Source organism: Galleria mellonella, unplaced genomic scaffold (genome assembly GCF_026898425.1).
Source record: "Galleria mellonella isolate WM207_F2 unplaced genomic scaffold, CSIRO_AGI_GalMel_v1 utg139, whole genome shotgun sequence".
Lineage (NCBI taxonomy): Eukaryota > Metazoa > Arthropoda > Insecta > Lepidoptera > Pyralidae > Galleria > Galleria mellonella.
In genome coordinates this window covers 4,763,823-4,786,739 of record NW_026441995.1, presented here as the reverse complement: position 1 = coordinate 4,786,739, position 22,917 = coordinate 4,763,823, and the positions used below count along the sequence as shown (strand labels likewise).

Sequence of the window (22,917 nt, the reverse complement as noted above, 5' to 3'; positions counted from 1 at the left end):
CTAAATTTATATGAAACAACAACTAATTTTCCATTAGCTGGTGTCCGACATAAGATACTAAAAGCAGAAAGTCGATTCTAAGATGCTAATTCTCTAAACTTAATATTTTAGTTGAATAGAGTCGCGTTTGACAGATAATCTAAATTTATAATTTTCATTTAAATCTATTAATATTTTTTTTTAATGGATGATAATAGAATGGTGACTTTGCCTGCTCTATCGGTATACACTGGCGGGACACCAGTGAGAGTTAGCCCATCGTGACAAATTCACCAATAAATCAATCACGATGGTTTCCAGGAGGAATCGCGAGGAAGTCGACCTGATAGGGTATATTGCTAGTAATAGAGCTGCTAATCCGCATTACTAACAATCCCTTTTCCCCCCTCTAAGGAATTCAGTTCATATATCAACAAGAACTTTACAATAAAGATTTCGCTGTAATATCAAATTAAAATTTTAGATATAGTTTTAGAGAAATGAGGCCTCAGAATCATCCCACTATGTTCATTTACTCCTATCTTATTTCGTTTAAAAAAAGTATACTTCTAAATTAAAAGTTCTAAAAATGTATTATTAGTTTTAAAAATTAATGTGTATACCAATATTTAAATTATTATTAAGTATATTAAAGAAATTATATGTAATAATGAATAGAAATGTTTATTCTAGTCTGAACACTTATTGTAATTTAATTTATTATAATTATTTGTAATTGCAAAAATAATGTCTTATTCTATATATATTTTTCTTTATTATTCAGAAATGTAAAAAGATTTTAGTAATTTTCTTATTGTAAAAATTATACATTCCAATTTATTCATAACCTTATTACTATTACCTTATATTTTGTTCCAATAAAGGCATTAGGCGCTCAGTTCTATCCGAATTTGTCATGAAGATGCTATTTAAATTTATAGTGTTTAAGGGTTACTAATTAATATTTAATTCCATATTTTAATTGTTTTTCTGTGATAGTGGTGGATGGACAACTAAATTAATGTGTGAATATAGTGATCCATATTTTTATATCATTAAATTTTGTGTGTATTATGGTATATACCTTGTTTTATTTTCAAGATTTATAAGATTGTCTTATAAAATATGTATCCTTAATGTGGAAGTAAGTTTGTTTGTCACCTTGTAACACTTTAACAGAAGTAATCATTATGAAATTTGGTATTTAGGTACTATATAAGATGAAGAAGGATAAAGGATAGTTTTTTTTATCCCGGTCATGCGGACTTAGTCGCGCGTAAAAGCTAGTGAGACTATATTTATGAAATGACCAATACAGTTCAATAAATCGCCATAGTTCAATATAATTGTATCAATAGATTGCTATAAAAAATAGTATACACCTTGTTCTATAGTTGTTCAGATTGATACCTGCTGCTGATTTTCACCACCGTAGAACCTGCCATAAACTAGTTTCATCCCAACCATCAGGACGAGTGGCGGTCTTCCATCGTGTTTTTCAATGCATTTTCTTCCATACACGACGACTCTGGAATTAACTTCCAGCAGCAGTATTTCCGAACCGATACGACATGATAACATTCAAGAAGAGTATATTCTTTTTTAAAAGGCTGGCAGTACACCAACAATGCCTTTCGTGCTGTGGGTGATGATGGGCGGCGGTAGTCACTTACCATCAGGTGAGCCGCATGCTCGATTGTGCAGTGTTGTAAAGAAAGCAAAACACCGTGTATACAAATTTTGTTTGGAGTAAAGAAAAATATTTTTGTGTTGACCAATTTTTTTGAACTATTCTATGGATGACGCTACAGTCCAACTTCTATACCGTTCAACTTATCAAAATTAAAGCATACGTGTGTGAATTTTTTCATGATATTCTTTTTTTACGTATGAAGGTGAGAGTATGGAAGGCGCGGATGAGTTAGCTGGTCCATTGTGGCGAATTCACCATGATGGTTCACAAGTAGGGCTGCGTGGAGGTTGACCAAACAGTGTTTGAGTGAAATACCGCTTTTTCGCCTTTGTCCTTCTTCTGGTAATTTGTTAACACGCCAATACATTCTAGATTTATATATAGACGAGTAAAATACAAGCAGGAAATTTGCTGGGTTTCGCCAGCCATTAATTTTTAATGTACGAATATCCAAATTGTTTCTGCTTGGGTACCTCTGTCTTGAAGCAGTCGTTTGCATGACTGTGTTTCGATTTGAAGGGTGAGAAATGGCAATGAAATTACAGAGTACAGATGTATAACACCTGTATTTTAGTCGGAAAGGCTCGACTAATTTCGAGATCTTCCGGGATAAAGCCATGAACGTTCTCGGCTAAAATACAAGTCAACGGGCATCATTAATATGAGTACTTATGAAACTTTGAATATGGAAATTATAATAAAACCACAGCGTAAGGTTGAAGAATTATTTATTTTATCATCATTATTACATAGTTGTCACTTATCTCGCGTACACAAGCGACAAAAGCCTTTCTTAGCTCAATTGACTTTGGCATGAAGTTACATTGTATTTGTGCAGCCGCGCGGCGCTTTTCGCGCGCAATATTCAATATTATTGTCGGATATACTAGAAGCGGATAAAAGGAACGTTCTTCCAGATTAGATTCTAAATGTTGCATTCACTATCTCACTAGTTGAGCCACAGACAAATAGAGATAGATGCCGCAAGTACCTAATGTGAAACCTAAGCGTGCCATACTTTTGTAATTACAAATGTCATATTGTTAGTGAATACTCAAAAACATCATCTCTAAAGCAACAGAGATGGTGGAGAACAGGATGAGACCTTTTTCTACATATTTTGTCATGAATTTCCAAAAAAATTTGAATGTAGTTAACTCTTGCAACGACGACGTAGTGAGCTTCGAAAATAATGGGTTTTTAAGTTACTCTTGAGCTCGGAGTAGTGCCAGTTAGAGTAACTGTAGAATTACTAATTTTGGTATTAAACATTAACTACAAAAAGGTAAGAGTTATGTATTAATGTAAAATTATAATCAGAGAGAGAGAGAGTAACGCAGATGAGTGTCGGATATACAGAGTAAAAAAATAAGCAAAAGAAATTGCCAGTGGGGCAAAACACGTCAACTATATGTTGGTAAATATGTTATTTAAAATAAATCCCTGGCTGTTCAGTATAATATAAAGGTTACCCAAATGTTTAACTAGTAACCAAGTTGGCTATTAGAGACTACGGGAGAAACGAATGTGGCACGCAACACATAGGTGTAGGTGCGACATCTATAACTCGTCTGTGATACGTGTAATTATTTCAATACAGGTATGAAAGCTTTAGATAAGTCGCACTAGTAATGTTGTAACAGTTTAATTAGTTTTTGTTGGAATAATAACGTTGTTCATCTAAACTATAGTGGTACGAAGAATTTGCGGACTAAATATTTTTACGTGTTATTATGTACTTAATACGAATGACCGATCACAGCATAACGATTTTTTAGTACCTAAGTGTAAACCATTATTGAACTAATTCATTTCGAATGACAAAATAATTTAAAACCTTAGCAGTAATGAGAAACAATTTTGAGACTAAGTTATTCCGATAATATTAGCAACTAAATTACTATACTAAAATATTTTCTGTATTGATTTTAACTCTGGACGATTTTGTTTTGTAATTTTTAATTACAATTCCCAATTAAATAATACAATCGCGGAGAAAACAAACATAAAAAAAACATATCTATTCATAACATTACACATACATAAAGGGAAACTAATGAGACATTCATAATACACTCCTCATACAAATAACTAGCAAACAATGTACCGCAACGACCGTAGAAATATAAGTTAACAGGAACATCCTATTTATACACTATATGAACTGTCTTTATTGCAGCAATAACATGAGTGTAGCGAAGTACTAACCGTAGCAAAAAGCTTCCATTTTAAAATATAATTTCAATAAGTACTCGTAAACCTAAAATTACGACGTTGGATGTTGCATCAAAAGTACTATTACTTTTCAATAAATAAATATTATTAATTATCTATTCATTAATTAATAAATCTATCATTCGCATAAGATCGAACATTTCATTTAGAATTTGGTTTAGCAATAATTCAAACCGGTTATTTTCATATTGGCTAACAATATGAATAACAAATACGTTTTCCATGCACTCGTCACGATAATACTCGATGACAAATCGAAATATTAATTTCAATTTAAAATCGTGAATAAAAAAGAAATGTAGAAAATAATAACTAGATATAACGCTCGGCTCGAACATCTATAATATTCCTATAGTCGAAAAGTACATCACAATAAATACTATAGCTACAAATATTGATTTATTTTTTTTATAATTTGTAAAGAGACGTCTCGCGTGTGGAACCGAAACTAGCTCGACTGTCGGGTGACGGTGTATGTGATACGTGATTCGATTTATATACGCCGATGGGCGCGAAAACAACATTAAATACTAGTGCTATCTATGGGGTGGTACTCGGTCGGCTATAAGGTGGATGGAGGTACGTGGATATCGTTGCGGCGAAGCGCGTTGCGGAAAGACTCGAGAGAGGAGCGAAGCGTGAGGCAGAAACCGCGCGAAGCAGGCAGGAGAGGGTAGTCGGGCGGCGCGGGCGCAGGCTCCGCTACTAGTGCCTCGAGCCGCCGGCAGAGGGCGCCCGCCTGCTGCCGCATGTGCTGGAGGATCTCGGTGCGGAACGGCTCCGGTGGATTCATCACCATCTTAGTCATACTCTGCACCAGTTTTAGGAGCACCATTTCGTTGTACATACGCGAGTTCTCTTTGCCCTGCTGCGTACCTATATGGGTATGGATAATTTTAAATAAATGAAAATTCTTTTTGACTACATATTTACAATTATATGCAAGGAAAATAGTTGACTTTTCAATTTCTCTCTGGATGTTTTTAATTTTATTGCATTTTTTGTTTGTTACCACATAATTATTAGAGAGAGAGAGAGATAAAGAGAGAGAGAGAGATTGTACAAAATATCTCTTTGGTGTTTGATAAGAGGATGTGGCTTGCAGTAGCAATATAAGTATATATTATTAGTTAATTCGGTGTAGGGCTTTTAATTTTTTCTCAGATACATACTAGATGTTCTTACGAAACTTGGGTATAATGGTATAATAGATTTGTGAGGGTAGTTTAGATGATAAATAATAATAATAACTATATTACTACTTAATCATCCACCTTGTATAAAAAAAAATATACATACCCTTTTGTTTCTCATAGCCGGCCTCGTTGAAATACGGCTCGGCGTTGAGTATGAGCCCCTGCAGGGAGACTATGACCTGCAGCAGTGAGCTGTCCTTGCCCCACACTTCCACGCCGCGTCCCGACCACGTGCCCAGTAGAGACACGCACACCTGGCCGCCGGCACAAATGTTAGTCACAAACTCAAAGTATGTCTCATAATTAAAAATTTATTTATGTTAGTACCAAATTCAGCATATACTATCTTCGTCGAAGATCGACGGCCGAATATAGCAGCCTATAAGTTCCTGTGGTTTAAAATGAATCTATAAAAGTATGCAGTACGGTGTTCCTATTGGCTTATTGTCGACCGAATAGACATCAGACGCGACTTTTTGGTAGACATAATGATAAATTTTCCGCGTAGCGTGAACGAAGAGTGGTAAATTGTATGCGATTCGATGTACTCCGGTTCAGAATTCGAATTATTGGCGACCGAAGATTAACTTAACAAAATCTAGCATTGGTTACTTAGTTGCACGCACCCTTGTTAACGTCTTAATCGGCCATGCGATTATCAGCAATAGAAGGTTGATGAGGTTCTTTTAACTTCAAATCCACTATGTTTTTTTATTTCAAATTTACTTTTAAAAGTGTCTGTGAGGGGATGAAATGTGCCACTTAGGCACTGTTTTTTTTTCATGGCTGATGAGGTAAGTCTTGATAGCATATTAGCTTGAGAAGTAATTCTTGAAGCGAGAATAAAAGCAGGTCAGTTGGCCCATCGTGAATTAGCCACAATGGCCCCCAAGGGGAAGCTGATAGGGTATATTGGTACCAATGGGACTTTTAGACTCCATTAGTAACATTCCTTTTTTCTATGCCCTTTGGAAATTGCATTATGTGGGTAATTACGAGTGTGTGTGTGTGTGTTACCTTCCCGTCCTCGTAGAGGTTGGGGTTGAGCCGGTCGGTGCAGTAGGAGTGGTAGTGGCAGAGCGGCGGCGCGCGCGGGTACTCGCCGCCCAGCTGCACGTCGAACACGAACAGCCCGCCCTCGTACGGCGTCTTGGTGGGGCCCGCTATCATCACCGACAGCAGGTCCATGCGGTCCATGTAGCCGCGCACCCATACCTGCGCGTGCGCATCCACGCAAACAATAATAATATACGTTTTATAAGCTAATATATATATATATATAAATTGCGATCATAAATTGTATGTCATCATCAGTCTTAACAAACATTCTATTGTACTGGCGCGAGTTTTACATAGTTTCTCAAGTTTAAAAATATTATTTTCTTTTTTAATTATATTTACTTTAAAATTAAGTAAGCTGGAGTATGTAACTTTATTTAGTAATATTTTCCCTGTCAGTGATTGAAATTTTTTTGGCAAAACAAATATCTGTAGTTAGTTGATTTGAATTATTTTAATTCTGCTACCATTAAACGTGATATGGATTTCGGCAAAATAACATCTAGTTCACAAAAAAAAAAAAAAAAAAACTATAATCGTAAATAAGGAATTAAATATATTTTAATTACACGAAAAATAATATACTCACGCCAGGGGGCAGGTCGCTCTTGAGCAATTTGATCTCTCGCTTGACAGCGGAATAGAAGCTTTTGGGCTCGGACGGTTGCAGTATGGACAGATGGAAGCGGTGCGCGGCCGGCGCCGACTCGAGCACGCAGAACCCTTCACCGCCCTCGGCCTCGGCGTCCGACTCGGCGTCCGCGTCCACTTCCACGTCGGCCGCCTCGGCCGTCGCGAGCGGCGCGCTTTCCGGCGCGGGAGTTGCCGCTGGAATCATTCCAGGTTATGGTCAACAGAGCCCTTTGTTTATACACCTGTTTTCCGCGACGATATCATGTATGTCCTTCCAATAAATATGCTAAATATTTACACCACTACTGCCCTTCTTACGCTTTCTTTTCTTACCTAATAGTTAGCTAATAGAGAATGCCATATGGTATGCCCACCATATCATTACAACTATTGTATAAATATTATAATATGGCATTTGTTAAGTAGTATTTATATTTGGCAGATATGAGAATCGTTAAGTATATTTATACATACCAGAGGGAGACTTTGTACAAAAGTCGATTGCTTGGGTACTTCTGTCCCATTCGTGTTTCAACCGTGAAGCAGTTGTATTTGCATGGCTGTTTTTCGGTTTGAAGGGTGGGATATGGCGTAAATTTACTGGGTACAGAGGAATAACACCTGAGTCCTCAGGAATGGCAACGCATGGGAGGTATCATGGGCGAAACAGTATACTCTGTTATGTCCATGGTACTGTTCATGTTTATAGGCGACGGTTACCACTTTCCATCAGGTGGGCCGTCAGCTTGTTTGCCATTCTAAGTTGTATAAAACAAAACAAACAGACGTCATAATCAACCAATAAGCTGCTTCGTGACTGTCATTTGTCTACGCGGGTGGTCTCAATCATTGTTGGAAAATCAAAACTATAGAACAGCATAGACAATACAATATGAAACCCAATTAAGACAATTTTTTGTTTATGAACGGTCTTTGTGATGACATATTGGAGTCGACTTATGTCCAGTAGTGGACGAAGGGTACAATGATGTCTATGATATAAATATTTATTTATTTTATTTATTATTATATCATTATTATATTATATTATATTATTACACCATTTAATTTAAGAAACTAATCGAAAATCTGTTGAAGTTTTAATACTGGCTGTTGACACTGAGGTTTTTTAGAACAATGTATTATTTTTAAGTTTGTTCTATGTCAGATTTTTATAAGACACGTCTCGTATATTTTTCACTAAACTTATTATTTTATATCTCAAATACATATATGTTTTATTACTGCATCCTGCTATTTACAACAAAATCAGCGTTTCTTCTGCAAGAACTTTAAATTGAATTGGCATCCATTTTCATTTTCATAACGCTGACCGAGTTCAACTTGACTTTATTATGATATACATATATAAACTTTCTATATTTAAATTTTCTATATACTTTTTTTATTATTTTTTTTAAATGTATTTTTTTTTTAATTTTTATGTTGTTACTACTTGCAGCCTAAGTGTATGTAAATATTGTGAAGTATTGAAATAAATGTTTATTCATTCATATCACACGAGCATATACTTACTAACGCCTTCAGTTTTGGGTACTGTAATAGTTGTAGCGTCTTTGATGTCCCCAGTCGATTTATCGTCACCTTTCTCATCCTGATCAGCCATGCTTACGACCAAAGCGCCGTATTGTCTATAAATATATGCAGAAAAAAAAAACAAATTATTTATATAAATCCTCGCTTCTGTTATATATTTCAGAAAAGTTATTATAGAGAAAATTAGAGTTACCATGCGAGAAAATAAGAATCATTAACAATTTAAGGGAACAATGAAATAATTTTCTTATGGTGAGAATACCATGTCCAGTAGTGGGATGGGAAATGAATGGATTGTTATGGTATACCTTCAATCAAATATTTTGTTTTTAGCTTTGTTTTGCTGTTTTTAACTAACACGGAATTCCTGTATGATGCGGTTTTTAGCACCCATTTGTAATATGTACAATTTATTTGAATGCATTGTAATAATCAAAAGATAAACCTATACTAAGACAACATAGTGGGAACAATTTTATTAATTACATGGAATAAATGCTATATAAATACATATGTATACGTAAGTAATACCAAGAGAAACAAGTATTAGAGATTTTATTATAGAAAATTAACATCACCAATCGACTACGAGCATATACCATGCATAGATACTGTATTTCTTACAGGGTTCTATATATAAGTACCTATTGATAAATGATTCGATTGAAACACTGCACTATTTCCTACTCGCTAGAAAAACATATGCGCGAGCGAGAGACAAATAGGAGCAGTGAAAATTTCAATCGTGTTATCCAGCACAAGAGGTACAAAATACACATTACATTACGCAAAACTTACATTAAACAAACGTAACAAAATATGACTACGCGTGGACTACTAATTGGTAGAAAGTACCGACATTTTACAAAATAACATTTCGGAAAACAGAGAAATTAAGTTACCACTTTTTACAGATGTTTTTCTACTTTGAAAAAAAAAAGATATGTCGCTACTGTGGAACATAATTTTTACAGATCTAGTGATTAACAAATGAAATTTTATTTTTAATATAATTTCGATTTTATTCAACATAAATAGCTAAAATATGAGTCGCAATAAAACATGTAGGTAAAAGGTCCTACGAACATAAAGTGATGCAAAAAAAAAAAGAAAAATTATACATTACACGCTCTATATAGGCAACTCATTTGAACCACTTTCAATAAAAAAAATCTTATTGGAAAAAGTTGTTTATAGGAGAAAAAGGAATATAAAGATACTTTGTTGTAGTTACTCTATATCAATATTATTTTCCCCATAATACTAAAGGGGGTTGAGGCTGTGGCCCCTTAACACAGGTTATGCATACTTATTATATTAACCTATTAAGGAGCCCAGTTCTAAAACCATAATTACTGTACAGGTTACACTCTGGGTTTGTTGCACGCGTCCGTGTAGCCTTACTTCAGGTTGCAGCTGAAAATCAGTGCTTTGCTTTTAAGCAAAAGTATCACTGAGCTGTAGCCTTTTTGGGTCACTGCGACACACTCGGTGAAAACATATCTCCAATATTCATTTTTTTGTTTTATATGTTGTTTTATATTTTAAAAAATGTAAATAATCAAATTGTATCATTTTATTCATTAATTTACGTGTGTTAAATGGCTCAAAAAAAGTGTTTATCTATCTATCTATCTATCTACCCTTATAAAACTATAATATATTAGTTAAGAAACTTTACTGTCTGGAAAATATTTTTACTTATTTCTTTTACTAACTATACTGAGTAGAATAAATAGAATATAAAGAATGTTGCTTATATAGAGCGTTCACTGTTTATAGAATATAAAAATATATGGCCCGCGATATTTTTTTTATTTTTAGACTTTATTTTATTACTAAATTTTTCATAATAATTGCGTTTTAAAATGTAACAACATTTTAATTAATACTTCACAAGGTCAAAGTTTGAAAAAAAATTATGTCCAGAGCATTGCATATCCAATAATTATGAAAAAAAAAAAACAAAAGAGGCTAAAACAAAATAATCACAAATGTATGTAATGCTGTCTAGAATGAGACTGATTTGTTTAATATAAGTATTGCGGGACGATCACTAGTAGATATCTAGTATTAAAAACAGGGCACAAATAAAATCGAAGGAAAATTGTCACAATAGAAACATTTAATCAAGACAGTGGAAGGCACAATATATTTTATAAAAATGTAAATATATAGAGTAAAAATATTCAAAATAAATATAATATTTAAATATGAACTTTGGGACATTTAGTTAGCTAATTGTAAGTATAAAATACCATATATTGCAAGGTATAAATATATGTGGTATAAATAGTATATAAATGTAAAAATTATGCATATATAGATATGACAATAAAACAAATAACATGGAAATCTGTACATGACATTAAAAATTTTAATAGCGTTTGGTTCAATATCGAAAATAATAAATATATTTACACTAAGTAAAAATATTGATTAAAGAGTGGCAACATCAGAATTATCTGTCAGTTTTCAATATTTCTGAAAGAATTACTATAGGGAACTAAAATGTTTGCACGCCGACATAAATATATGTATATATATAATGATTAACCATAAAATAAATTGCATGTAAATCTAGCAATCTAATTTGCAAATATTTTCACATTTTGCTTTTGAATCTTTCAATATTTTTTTTTTAATCCAAATTCTCAGTGATAACTTCAAAAAGATCTTAAAAGTATTATTAACATATTATATCTATGTAAATAAAAATGAAAGTCTATGCATTGGTAAACGCATCGTAAGTGCAATGTTTTAGAACAGCTGGATCGATTTTATTGATTTTAAGTATTTTAATATTCATAATAGTTTAATCAAGAATTTTAGAGAAAAAAAAAAAATGGACTCAGCTCGTCTTCTTAATTTATAAACATTCCATGTCTCGATATTCATCTGCGCTAATTTCCCAATGTAATTTATATTATATATATTTGTATTTGCTTTAACATTAAAGTTAGCATACTTTTTATTTCAATAAGAGGACACGATGGGTGGCAGTAGGGGGGCAAATAAGAACATTTGCCGAGTCAATTCGTACAATATAAAAATGTAAATGTTATCATTCAGAAATATTGAAAATAATTTGTTTTCAGAATTAATAGATAATATAGACACTGTCAAACTTAAGGACGAACGTGAGTAAATCATTACAACTAAAGATAAAACGTAATGAAGCAATGCGGTTCCATAAAATTATAATACGGAACCCATGAAGAGGATCGTTTACTGCCACAAGTCAATGTCATATACAGTATTCCAGTGAACAAAAATTAAATGCAAATGGGAAAGTAACAAAACAAAAATATAGGCTCACACTGAAAAGTGGTAGGGTAACTTCTCTTCTCTCGAGATTTGTGTTCTCATTAACCCGTTAAGGAATTCGGCCAACTCTTGCGGCCTTCTCCTGCGGAAGACAACAGAGGCTTTATTCACCGGTTGATTAGTTGATAATGTAATTTTATACAAATTATATCATCCACGGTGTAAAGATATTCTTAGAACATTTTGTTTGTGTCAGCTGTAAAACATGTTTACAATTTGCAAATAATAATAAATATATATTTTTTATATAGTCTTAATAATGAACGTGGCCACAGTATTGACTGTTGCGTAAAAAAGTTTTTCATTTATTTACTTGTATTTACATCATTTTTAAAAAATTAAAAAAATAAAATGTTTCAATTTTGGAATAACTGTATATGAAACAATCCAAATGAAAATATTTAAAGTGTGGTGAAAAATTCTTTTGAAATTTTTTGCGTTTTTTTTTTATTACGGAGAAATTTTAAGGCCAATGCTTTGGCCTGATAAGGCATTATTTATAATTTATTTAAAAACAAATGTTTTAAAAACACAAATTTTTGAGACACGTTCTATCCATTGTCCGTGGGTGAGTCTCTCGTCTGCATAAGTTCTTAAACATTTTTAGTTCCTAATTTAAATTTGACAAAGGTAGGTAATAAAATAATAATTTGTATGAAAAATAAAGGTGCATACACACCGGCTGACTTCTGCATGCGCTTTGACAAGTTGCGAGTGTATGAGCGAGCACAGTTTGTAACATACGTTGCGCGTTGTGCCCTCCACGTCTGTCGCCTCTGCGGCCGCTGTGGGTAACGACAAATATTTATTTTATTAGTGTCTTATAGCTTTTTAGCCTTCTTATTATTATTATTTCAACTGTCCAATGCTGAACATAAGCCTTCCCCATAAGGGAAGTTTTGCCAGTAGGTGCGACAGTCGCAGTTAGTTTAGAGATGTTTTAAGAAAAACGTTGCTGCCCATCCCTTGGCCATAAGCTCCCTTAGTCGCTTCTTACGACACCCACTGGAAAGGAAGGGATGGCCTACTCTATGCCGGGACACGCACCCTTTACTTCTTACCCATATATTTAAACAAGCAAATCTCCTAATTTGTACGCGTGTATTCCAGAAGCAAGATAACTAATTAAATAGACCGCTTCTCGATAAACTATCAAGATAAAATATAATATCAGATTTTAAGGTAGTCTTTTTGTGAATACAAATGTGAAAGCCATATCCAATTTGGAGCACTAATGCGGTCTAACGAAAGGAGTTGGTATTGTGGCGCTCCTGCCCATAGGTGAGAACAGTATACATATATTGAACAATACAGATAGTTCTGTATGTGTGTGTTTTTTTTTATATAACTTAAAATGGCAAACAAGCTGATGGCCCACCTGATGGAAAGTGGTGCTTACTGTTATTATGTGTATTATGCTACTTACTGTTTTCTCCATTAGCACTTTCTTGCAATACATTATTTTCTGATCCAGATGCCTGTACTGATTCCAAATTTAGGTGTAACTCTTTTTTGGGTGTTGTACTTTCAACCTAAAAAAAAATAATTAGTATTAATATCATTGTAACATTATTTAAAATTTATATGGTGGTATATATTTTCTAAGATTGTGTTCTCCACTAAAAAAAAAAAAGCCTTCAATTGTGGCAAAACCTTAAAAATATTTTGTTTAAAAAACCAAACTACTGAACTGACTTTAATAAAATATCTATAAATCTGTAAGAATATTTTTTCAGATAAAAAAAAAATAACAAATTGTTTCATTGGAGGGGAACAGGGATAGTAATCAGATCTACCAAGTTCATTACTAACAATATATCCTAATAGGTCGACCTCCACGCCCCCCCCCCCCCGGAAACCATCGTGGTAAATCTTTGATGAATTAACACAATGGGTCAATTGATCTGATTCATCTTTATTTATCATCCCTCATTGGTGTCCCGCTAGCGTATACCCGTTAGTGTGGGTGGGATTTCCATTCCATTATTATCTATTTAAAAAAAATATTTTTTTTTTGAGGGGAAAAGGATTGTTAGTAATGTCGACTACTTGTCCTATTGCTAACTTTACACCTTATCCACATGGAGGTCCACCTAAGACCTCTAAGTGGTCTCCGCTGGTAGCCATCGTCTTGAATTCCAGGGGTATTCATTATGGTGGGCTAACTGACCTGCCTTTTCATTTTCACCTATTATCCCCCTACTGGTGTTCCGCTAGCGTATACTGTTAGCGCAGGTGAGGTTGCCATACCATTATTATGTAATAAAAAAAAACTAATTCCTTCATTTATAAAAATAAAGGTTTCTCACCTCCATGGGCTCGACGGTGACATTGGAAGCGATGATGGTGCGATTGTTGGCTTGGTCGTCAAGCCTCATGGCGGGCGTGGCGGGCGTGGCGGGCGTGGCGGGCGTGGCGGGCGCGGCAGTTGCTGCAGGTGTGTCGGGCTGCGCGGGCACGGTGTTGGTGTCGGGCGCGACGGGCGCGACGGGCGCGAACAGACGCGCCAGCTGCTCGTGCACGCGCCGCTCACCAGCGCGCGGCGTGCTGGCGCCACGCTCGCGGACGCGCTCCAGCAAGCCCTGCGAACCATACCAGTCATCATCAGCATATCAGCTCTTAACTCTCTCTCTCTCTTCAGTCATACACTCTTGACAGAATGGTCGTGGTTTTCACAATGACAGCGGATCGTCGATGAGGCACTCCTTCACGATTGAGGTCCTCGCAATATGTCTCCATCTACTTCTGTTCACAGCCGAGCGAGAGTATTTTATTTTTTATTTTATACAAATTACACAGTATTACAGTAGTATTAGCACAGTACATTGACAAGACATTGTGCAACGTCTCATGGAGGTACATAGATAGATGCTATTTATTGTTTCCTCTAAAAGATTACAGTAGCAAACTTATTATAGATACAAACAATTATAAGAATACGTTGAGAAAACAATGGGTGTCCTTATTGTTAAAAGCGAGGCAACCTTTGGATGGAGAGTAGTTACAAACAATTTGTAAGGTTACATAAATTGTCTTACCAAAAAGTGATCTTCGTGGAAGAACGAAGTTCCCATCAAACGATCCAAGAACCGGCAGTCTTTATATAAATTTAATAGTTTACGCATTATCTGTAACAATGTAATAATCACAGTCAACAATTATAATAAGGTCATCTATACATATGGCTATGTATAGTCAGATCACACGTACAAGTCATGTTATAATCTATTATAGAATAAATCATTAATTTCTGTGGTCACGTGTGTAGTGATTAAAAATGCTAAGCAAAATTAAAGTTGAGAAACTACTAGTACTTTCAACACATCAGAATGTGTGTAATCAATGTTATGAAGTCATATATTGCCACGACTCTAGTTTCATTACTAAAGTGAAGCCTTAATAAATTATAATATACACTATATCCTTACTAATATTATAGATGTAAAAGTGTTTGTTTGTTTGTGTTTTACTTAACTAATCACTATGAAATTTGGTATACACATACTACATGAGATGAAGAATGATGTAGGCTACATTTTATCGCGGTCATTATACATATCCCGGTCACGTGGGCGAAGTCGCGTGTAATAGTAGGATATATAGAGTGCCCAAGACTTCACGACACAGGGAATCCTAGTGTGAAGTTTCGGGAACAAATGTAAAATTGAAACATGTATTTTTGGATTTAATAAATATTATTTATATATATACCTCTTGACTTTGCAATGTGGGATGCTTGGCGAACATTTCCTCAAGGCGGCGCATAGCGACCCGGCCTCGTTCGATGTGCGCGGCCACCCGCGGTTCCAGCAGCCGCGGCACCACGCCCGCGCCCGCGCCCGCTGCCGCGCACGCGCCCGTACCCGCACTCGCGCCCGCGCCCGCTACCGCTCCTGCCCCGGACCCCACGCTTAACGTCTCCACTACCGCCGCTTCTTGACGCATGGGGTTCACGAATACTGTTTGATAACCAAAAATAGAACATTATATTATAGTGGGCAAAAGAGGAAGAGGAAGACCGAGGAATAACTACATGGGACAGATAAAAGAAACACTAGGTGTCATGTCGTATAGGGAGATTTAGGATATGGCCTGGAATAGAGCTGGCTGGAAGAAGATGCATGAATTAGTTGCACCGACACGAGGAAACTTTGAAATAAAAAGAAGAAAGAAAGACCATTATAATAATACATTAAATGGGAAAAAGTTGTAATTATAATAAACATTAAAAATGTAATTCCGCATAATTTGTTACCGCCCTGCGAATCTCGCGAGTGACGCCTGATCAGCATGGACACGTATCATGTACTGATAGATTAGCAATGCAATGACGAAAAACGAAACAAGAAATGGTTACACTCATGTAAATGTGTGCATGCAACAGTACTGAATTTATATGGAATTGAAGCTGTAAAAAAAGTTAGTATTTCTAGTAATTTTAATTTGTGGACGTTTAGTAACTATCTATGTATGTGTTAAATTTGATATGTTTTTTTAATTCTTGTATTAAATATTTTTGATTGTTCTATAATACTGTGTTTAGAGATAAATGTTTAAACCTTAATTACATGAATAATGTGCAATTTTGTAGTCCTTTTTTTTCTAATTTACGTGATATCACACTTACCAACTAACCAATTACATTCACTTAAAAATAATTCCAGTTCAAAACTTAAAATTATTACAACATTACCAGAGGGAGACTTTGTACAATAGTCGATTGCTTGGGTACCTCTGTCCATTCGTGTTTCTACCGTGAAGCAGTTGTGTTTGCATGGCTGTGTTTCGATTTGAAGGTTGGGATATGGCGTGAATTTACAGGGTACAGAGGAATAACATCTGAGTCCTCAGGAATGGCAACGCATGCGGGGTATCATGGGCGAAACAGTATACTCTGTTATGTCCATGGTACGGCTCATGTTTATAGGCGACGGTTACCACTTTCCATCAGGTGGGCCGTCAGCTTATTTGCCATTCTAAGTTGTATAAAAAAAAAACTTTATACTTCTTGTCTATCTAGCTCTACCATATATGTCATTTTTTTTTTTATTTTTTACTAGCGGCCCGTCCTGACTTCGCATGGGTGGACATTTTTACAAGATTTTAAAAAGTTGTTTTTGTGACATAACGATAATAGTTGGACATATATTATCGCGAAGTTTTTTGTAGTTATTGATATTTTCTTCAATATTGTAGAACATACTTTTGTTCCATCACCAATAGTTTCCACAGCGCACGCGACGAAAGATATTTTATAGAATTTTTTTATACCTAGAGTTACGTTACTAAAGTTTTAGTAAGGATCCCTAATCTTTTCTAGCAATAAATATAACCTATGTTACTCAGGGTGAATGTAGCTTTCTAATGGTGAAAGAATTTTTGAAATCGACAAAGTAGTTTTTGTGTTTATTCATTACAAACATACACACAAAAATACAAATCTTTCCTCTTTATAATATTAGTGTAGATTTTTACATTACCAATTTATATACTTAATTGATTAAGCATCAATATGATATGTGAAATTGAAACATATTAATCATGTTTAGTCCTAAATTATAATAATAGTGTGAAGGAATTGTGAAATTGTTAATCACATTAAAATTTCCAAGAGGCGCCATGTACTTTAACACGTTGGGCCCGGCGCCGGTCCCTAGGGACCGGCAACGAACTTTCTGTGTGGCCAGCATCGGTCCCTGGGGACCGGCACTAGAATTTTCCGTGTGGCCAGCGTAATATACACCTAAAAAACGTCCAAAATAGCGCGACAAAGAATTCATTATTTTATTAGTACTAAAGTAATCTCTTGGCGATAGCATACAACATTCTATCTCTAGCCGGTTGCCGGCTGAACGGAAAGCACAGCAAATTCGGCGACGGGCTCAACGTGTTAAGACTGCCACCATCTACAAATCAGTAGCTAGTCAATGAATAAGTAATTTGCTGTGATATAACTGCATTATCATTGGTCACTGTGCAGTTTTCACATATGAGCCGTATGATGGCTCTAGGGTAGTATATTCTAGTGCCCAATTATGAAGTAGTTCATACGGATCCTTAAAAATAATAATTTTTATGTATCATTTCAGCCATTATCCGTCTACTGCTGGACATAAGCCTCCCCATAGACAGCCATAAAGAATGGTCCTATGCCACCTGAATCCACTGATTCCCTGCAATGCATGAATGTGAATGTGAATGTGAAAGGGACTCCATTTTCCGCACTTAGCCTCTCATTTGGGCCATTGTGCGTATGAGTCGTGGCTAGTGCAGCCAACCTTCCAGAAGCGCAGAAGCTTCCTGGGTTCTTCACAGGCCTCACGGAGCGACCTCACCGTTCCGAGGATTTCTAAACGTTGATGGGCCACAGCCTCACATTCCAGGATTACGTGAGCAGCCGTTTCTTCGGCGTTGAAACAGCCTCGACATAGAGGGCTGTCTGTGGCTCCTATTGTGTATAGATAGATGTTTGTTTAATGGACAATGACCCGTTATTGTCCCTATCATTGTTTTGAGGTTTTTTCTGTCTAGATGTAATAAACGTTTTGATAGTCGTTGATTCAACATAGGTACGGCCAATTTTGATTGTCTGCAATCAGTAGCCTGTATCCATCTTTGGTTTTGTATGTCAGAGGATCTTTGACGAATCCACATTCGAAGTTGTGAGAATGGAAGAGGAAGGAGTGGATACGGGCCTACCACCCTCGTTCCTGAGCCTTTTCTAGCTAATTCGTCTGCGGCATCGTTACCATAAGATCCACTGTGCCCTCTTATCCATTGGAGGATAATACGGTTATTGGAAGATATCCTATCCAGTGAATAGTGGCATTCAATTATTAGTTTGTTGTTTGTCTTGTTGTTTCGTAATGTTTTTAGTACTGCTGCGCTGTCGGATAAGAATCTAATGCTATAACCATTTATTCCTAGCTTATGTACAACTGCAGCAGCCTCGGTTATTGCAACACATTCGCATTGGAAAATTGAGCTGTGGTCGCCAAGCGGTATGTGCATGTTTATATTAAGGTCTAAGGAAAAAACTCCAGCTCCTGAACCGTTCTCAGTTTTGGAGCCATCGGTGTATATGCGTAATTCATGTACACCGGATTGGTCCTTTTCCTCTTCTTTTATTTGTACTTGGTATTTTTTGTTAAATATATAATGATTATGAGTCCTGTCACACGGAGCCGCAATCAAATTGCCTGGTTCAGAATAGCAGTGTGGGGACTGTAGTGATTTTTACCCCATAGATCCAGATGCATTAGTCGGATAGCGGCTAAGGCCGCTTCCTGCTGTATGTGCAGGTCTAGGGGTGTTATGTTGAGGGCCAACTCTATTGCTGTTGTAGGAGCTGTTTTCATGCAGCCGCTGACAGAGGAGCAAACCAGTCTCTGAAAGCTTTTTAGTTTGGCGGCAGTGGTCGATAGTTTTGTCCTCGGCCACCAAACTAGTGCACCATAGACCAACATTGGCCTGATTACAGCCCTGTACAGCCATAGAATTATTTTTGGCGAAAGGCCCCATTTATTTCCTAGCATCTTTTTGCACTAAGTCAATCAAAGTATCAAGTTGTCACTCCATCTACTGGGGGGTCGTCCTACACTGCATTTAGCCGTATGAGGTCATCACTCAAGAACCTTTCTTCCTTATTAGTTGTCGGTTCTTTGGCTTATTCAGCTTGCTTACGTTTATTAATTTTTATGTATATGAAAAATAAAATTTTAATTTCACGGGTAGGCCGATCTCAATTTTCACTCCCTCATGATACAGAGTACTGTGATACGATACATTACAAATCGCGTGCCCCGTACCTTGCGCGTGCGGCAGATGCTGCAGGGGCTGCAAGTGGTGCAGGTGGTGGTCGCGGTCGGCGTCGGCGCGGTCGGCGCGGTCGGCGCGGTCGGCGCGGTCGGCGGGGTCGGCGTCGTGCGCCGAGCTCTGCGTCTCCCACGAGTCCTCCGAGCCGGAGCCCTCCGAGCCCCACAGCTCGCCATCCTCAGAGTCATACTCGCCCACCTGCATATAAGAACATTTATTCATTATTTTATCGCATCAAACATTTACTTTGATATGTTCTAGAAACACTTTCTCACAACTAGAATAGCTAAATGGAATATTAAAGTTATTCTAAGGGTTTTTTTTTATTGGATAAAAATGGAATGGTAACCCCGACTGCGCTAACGGGATACGCTGGCGGGGCACCAGTGAATGGTGATCGATGAGGATGAAAACAGGCCAGTTAGCCCATCATGATGAATTCATCTGGAATTAATCATGATAGTTTCCAGGGGGAACCGCGAGGAGGACGACCTGGTTGGGTATATTGCTAGTAATGAGATTTTTAGTCCCCATTACTAACAATCCCTTTCCTCCCTTATTCTAAGGGTTGAAAAATTGCTGTGTGGCCCCGGCATAGAATAGGCCACACCTTCTTATCTTAACTTCTCAACTTAATAGTCTAGGGACGGGCAGCAGCATCCCTTTTAAAACATCTTCAAAGTCTAACTGTGTTTGCTAATAACGCCTGCCAAGCGTAGCAATTACTGGCAAAAACCCAAGGGTTATGTTCAGCAGTGGACAGTTAAAGGCTGATGATATGACGATGATGAAGAGTTCAAAACTAGGTATGAATAATATTGGTACTGTTCCAATATCTTTACATCGGATTCTTCTGGAAGTTCACAGCGTAATAAAAGGTTATCACCCATTTCAATATCTATTTTCTCACATCTCTAATTACTTGCCTTGTAAAGATCCTGTGGCCAGCACATGCTGGTGTGCCCATCCACCCACCAGACCTTGACGCGGCCGGTGGGGAAGTTGTCTATGACTTGGCCGGCGGTGCAGTTGGCGTCTTCGCCAGTGAAGTTGGCTACTCGTATAACCACTGTCCCCGGTCGATATTGGAAGTCTGGGTGGTCCTTCAGGTCGTAAACGCTCATTTCGCTTTCGTTCAGCATCTGGGGACTGGAGGGAAAATAATACATTACATATTTTAATGCAATAACGACGAATTTATCTTATATGTAATTAGATTGAAAAAGCTCGACTAGTTTCAGAATTAACTCGTGATCCTTAATCATGAGCAACTGTCACGTGAGTTCGAGCCTGACACATTATACTTTAATGTTATAACCGGTAATTATTACATAATCACTATATAGTATAAAACAAAGTCGCTGTCGCTGTCTGTCCGTCCTTATGTATGTTTAAATCGTTAAAACTACGCAACGGATTTTGAAGAGTTTTTTTAATAGATAGAGAGATAGACCAGAGGGAGACTTTGTACAAAAGTCGATTGCTTGGGTACCTCTGTCTCATTAGTGATTCTACCATTAAACAGTTGTGTTTGCATGGCTGTGTTTCGGTTTGAAGGGTGGGATATGGCGTGAATTTACAGGGTTGTACCCTGGAATAACAGGAATAACATCTGAGTCCTCAGGAATGGCAACTCATGGGGGGTATCATGGGCGAAACAGTATACTCTGTTATGTCCATGGTACTGCTCATGTCTATAGGCGGGTTACCAGTTTCTAACGGGTGGGCTGTCAGCTTGTTTGCCATTCTAAGTTGCATAAAAAAAAGAGTGATTCAAGAGGAAGTTTTCTCATATGTATAATACATGCATAATATAGTAGAGGAACACTGATAATTTTAGAGGTTTCTAATCTAATGTAATGTAATGGGGGGGGCCGGCGACGCATATTATGCATGTATTATACATATGAGAAACCTTCCTCTTGAATCACTCTTTTTTTTATACAACTTAGAATGGCAAACAAGCTGACAGCCCACCTGATGGAAAGTGGTAACCGTCGCCTATAGACATGTGGTCAGTTTGTTGTATAAACAATATAAAACTTTAACGGACCTATCTTTTAGTACTTAGTTTAACCATTGGTAATAAAACTACATAGTAAGGTATGGAAAAGTAGGTTTATCACTAGTACCTATAATGATACTACACAGTATTAATTGGAAACATGAATATATACGTACACAGGCTCATCCGCGCTGGTGTAGGTCCGGTACCAGTGCACGATGGCGGTGCGGCCGTGGTGGTCTACGCGTTGCACCACGCCATACTCTCTGTGTTTCAGCTGCGCACAATATTATAGAAAATCATAAACTACGCAATGGACTTTGATTGATTCATTATCAATTAGATATTTTTTTACAGCATTAGCTCAGCGAGTTGCTAGTTATAAATAAGCAATTTACCTGCTGATTCTCCTCAATATTGGCAGCGCCGCTAACTACGAAATCGCCGGGAAAGCACTCTTGACCATCCAAATGGTGTATCGGATACAGTTGGGTCGATGGTATGCCCATCTCTATGGTTCCATCCTGTCGAAAATAACTTTTATTTAATACTGATTGTTCGTTTTTCATGGCAAAACGGAGGATTGGAAATCTAATTTCAAAGGTTGATACATTTACGTGGATTATCATGAGGTATAAGGCCGCCTTTTGTTACACTTCTCATTAATATTTACTGTATTTGTTATTTTTATTTTTACTTGGTGCAATAAAGTGTAAAATGAATAAATAAATAAAATATAATTTCCGATACGTTAGAGTACTAAGGGATATGAAGTGAATAGAAATAAAAAGTAAAAAGAAAGAAGGCCTTTTTATATCACTCTTCTCCTCTTTTCCTGTAGAGAGGAGTAGAGTAAAATTTTGTAAAGTGATAAGGAATACTTTTTTATTAGGTTAAGTGAGGTAGATGAGGAGCAGAGTAGAGAAGACTGGAATAGACTGAGTGTTGTAATAGGGAGAATAGTCTGTATGTGTATGTATGTGTCTCTGTGTGTGCGTGTGTGTGCAGCGATAGGGGAGGTGGAGGTATGTGTGTGGTGTGTGTGGCGTGCGTGCGTGTAGCGACCTGCCAGACGACGTTGGCGCGGCTGGTGGTGTGCAGCGTCTCGACGACGACGCGGTCGCCGCACGGGGCGGAGTGTGTGCAGCGAGGGGGGAGGTGGAGGTATGTGTGTGGTGTGTGTGGCGTGCGTGCGGGTAACGACCTGCCAGACGACGTTGGCGCGGCTGGTGGTGTGCAGCGTCTCGACGACGACGCGGTCGCCGCACGGGGCGGAGTGTGTGCAGCGAGAGGGGAGGTGGAGGTATGTGTGTGGTGTGTGTGGCGTGCGTGCGGGTAACGACCTGCCAGACGACGTTGGCGCGGCTGGTGGTGTGCAGCGTCTCGACGACGACGCGGTCGCCGCACGGGGCGGAGTG

At 37.1% G+C, this 22,917-nt stretch overlaps 1 protein-coding gene across 2 annotated transcripts in view; it reads right to left on the bottom strand.

The window, feature by feature from the left end:
• Positions 1 to 2,383: 2,383 nt before the first annotated feature.
• Positions 2,384 to 22,917, bottom strand: part of LOC113513120 ((E3-independent) E2 ubiquitin-conjugating enzyme) — a 32,188-nt gene continuing 11,654 nt past the window's right edge. The window contains exons 10-24 of one of the 2 annotated variants that reach the window (XM_052903354.1): positions 21,898 to 22,023; positions 21,676 to 21,776; positions 20,421 to 20,643; positions 19,488 to 19,692; positions 15,391 to 15,638; positions 14,718 to 14,807; positions 13,989 to 14,261; positions 13,106 to 13,211; positions 12,359 to 12,464; positions 11,672 to 11,761; positions 8,332 to 8,447; positions 6,752 to 6,990; positions 6,121 to 6,318; positions 5,207 to 5,357; positions 2,384 to 4,783 (exon numbers count right to left, since the gene is read on the bottom strand). In XM_052903354.1, the coding sequence (XP_052759314.1) occupies positions 4,470 to 4,783; positions 5,207 to 5,357; positions 6,121 to 6,318; positions 6,752 to 6,990; positions 8,332 to 8,447; positions 11,672 to 11,761; positions 12,359 to 12,464; positions 13,106 to 13,211; positions 13,989 to 14,261; positions 14,718 to 14,807; positions 15,391 to 15,638; positions 19,488 to 19,692; positions 20,421 to 20,643; positions 21,676 to 21,776; positions 21,898 to 22,023 (2,586 nt within the window). In that variant the 3' untranslated portion in view covers positions 2,384 to 4,469. The remainder of the gene's footprint in view (positions 4,784 to 5,206; positions 5,358 to 6,120; positions 6,319 to 6,751; positions 6,991 to 8,331; positions 8,448 to 11,671; positions 11,762 to 12,358; positions 12,465 to 13,105; positions 13,212 to 13,988; positions 14,262 to 14,717; positions 14,808 to 15,390; positions 15,639 to 19,487; positions 19,693 to 20,420; positions 20,644 to 21,675; positions 21,777 to 21,897; positions 22,024 to 22,917) is intronic. The other variant, XM_052903355.1, reaches the window with a different exon arrangement.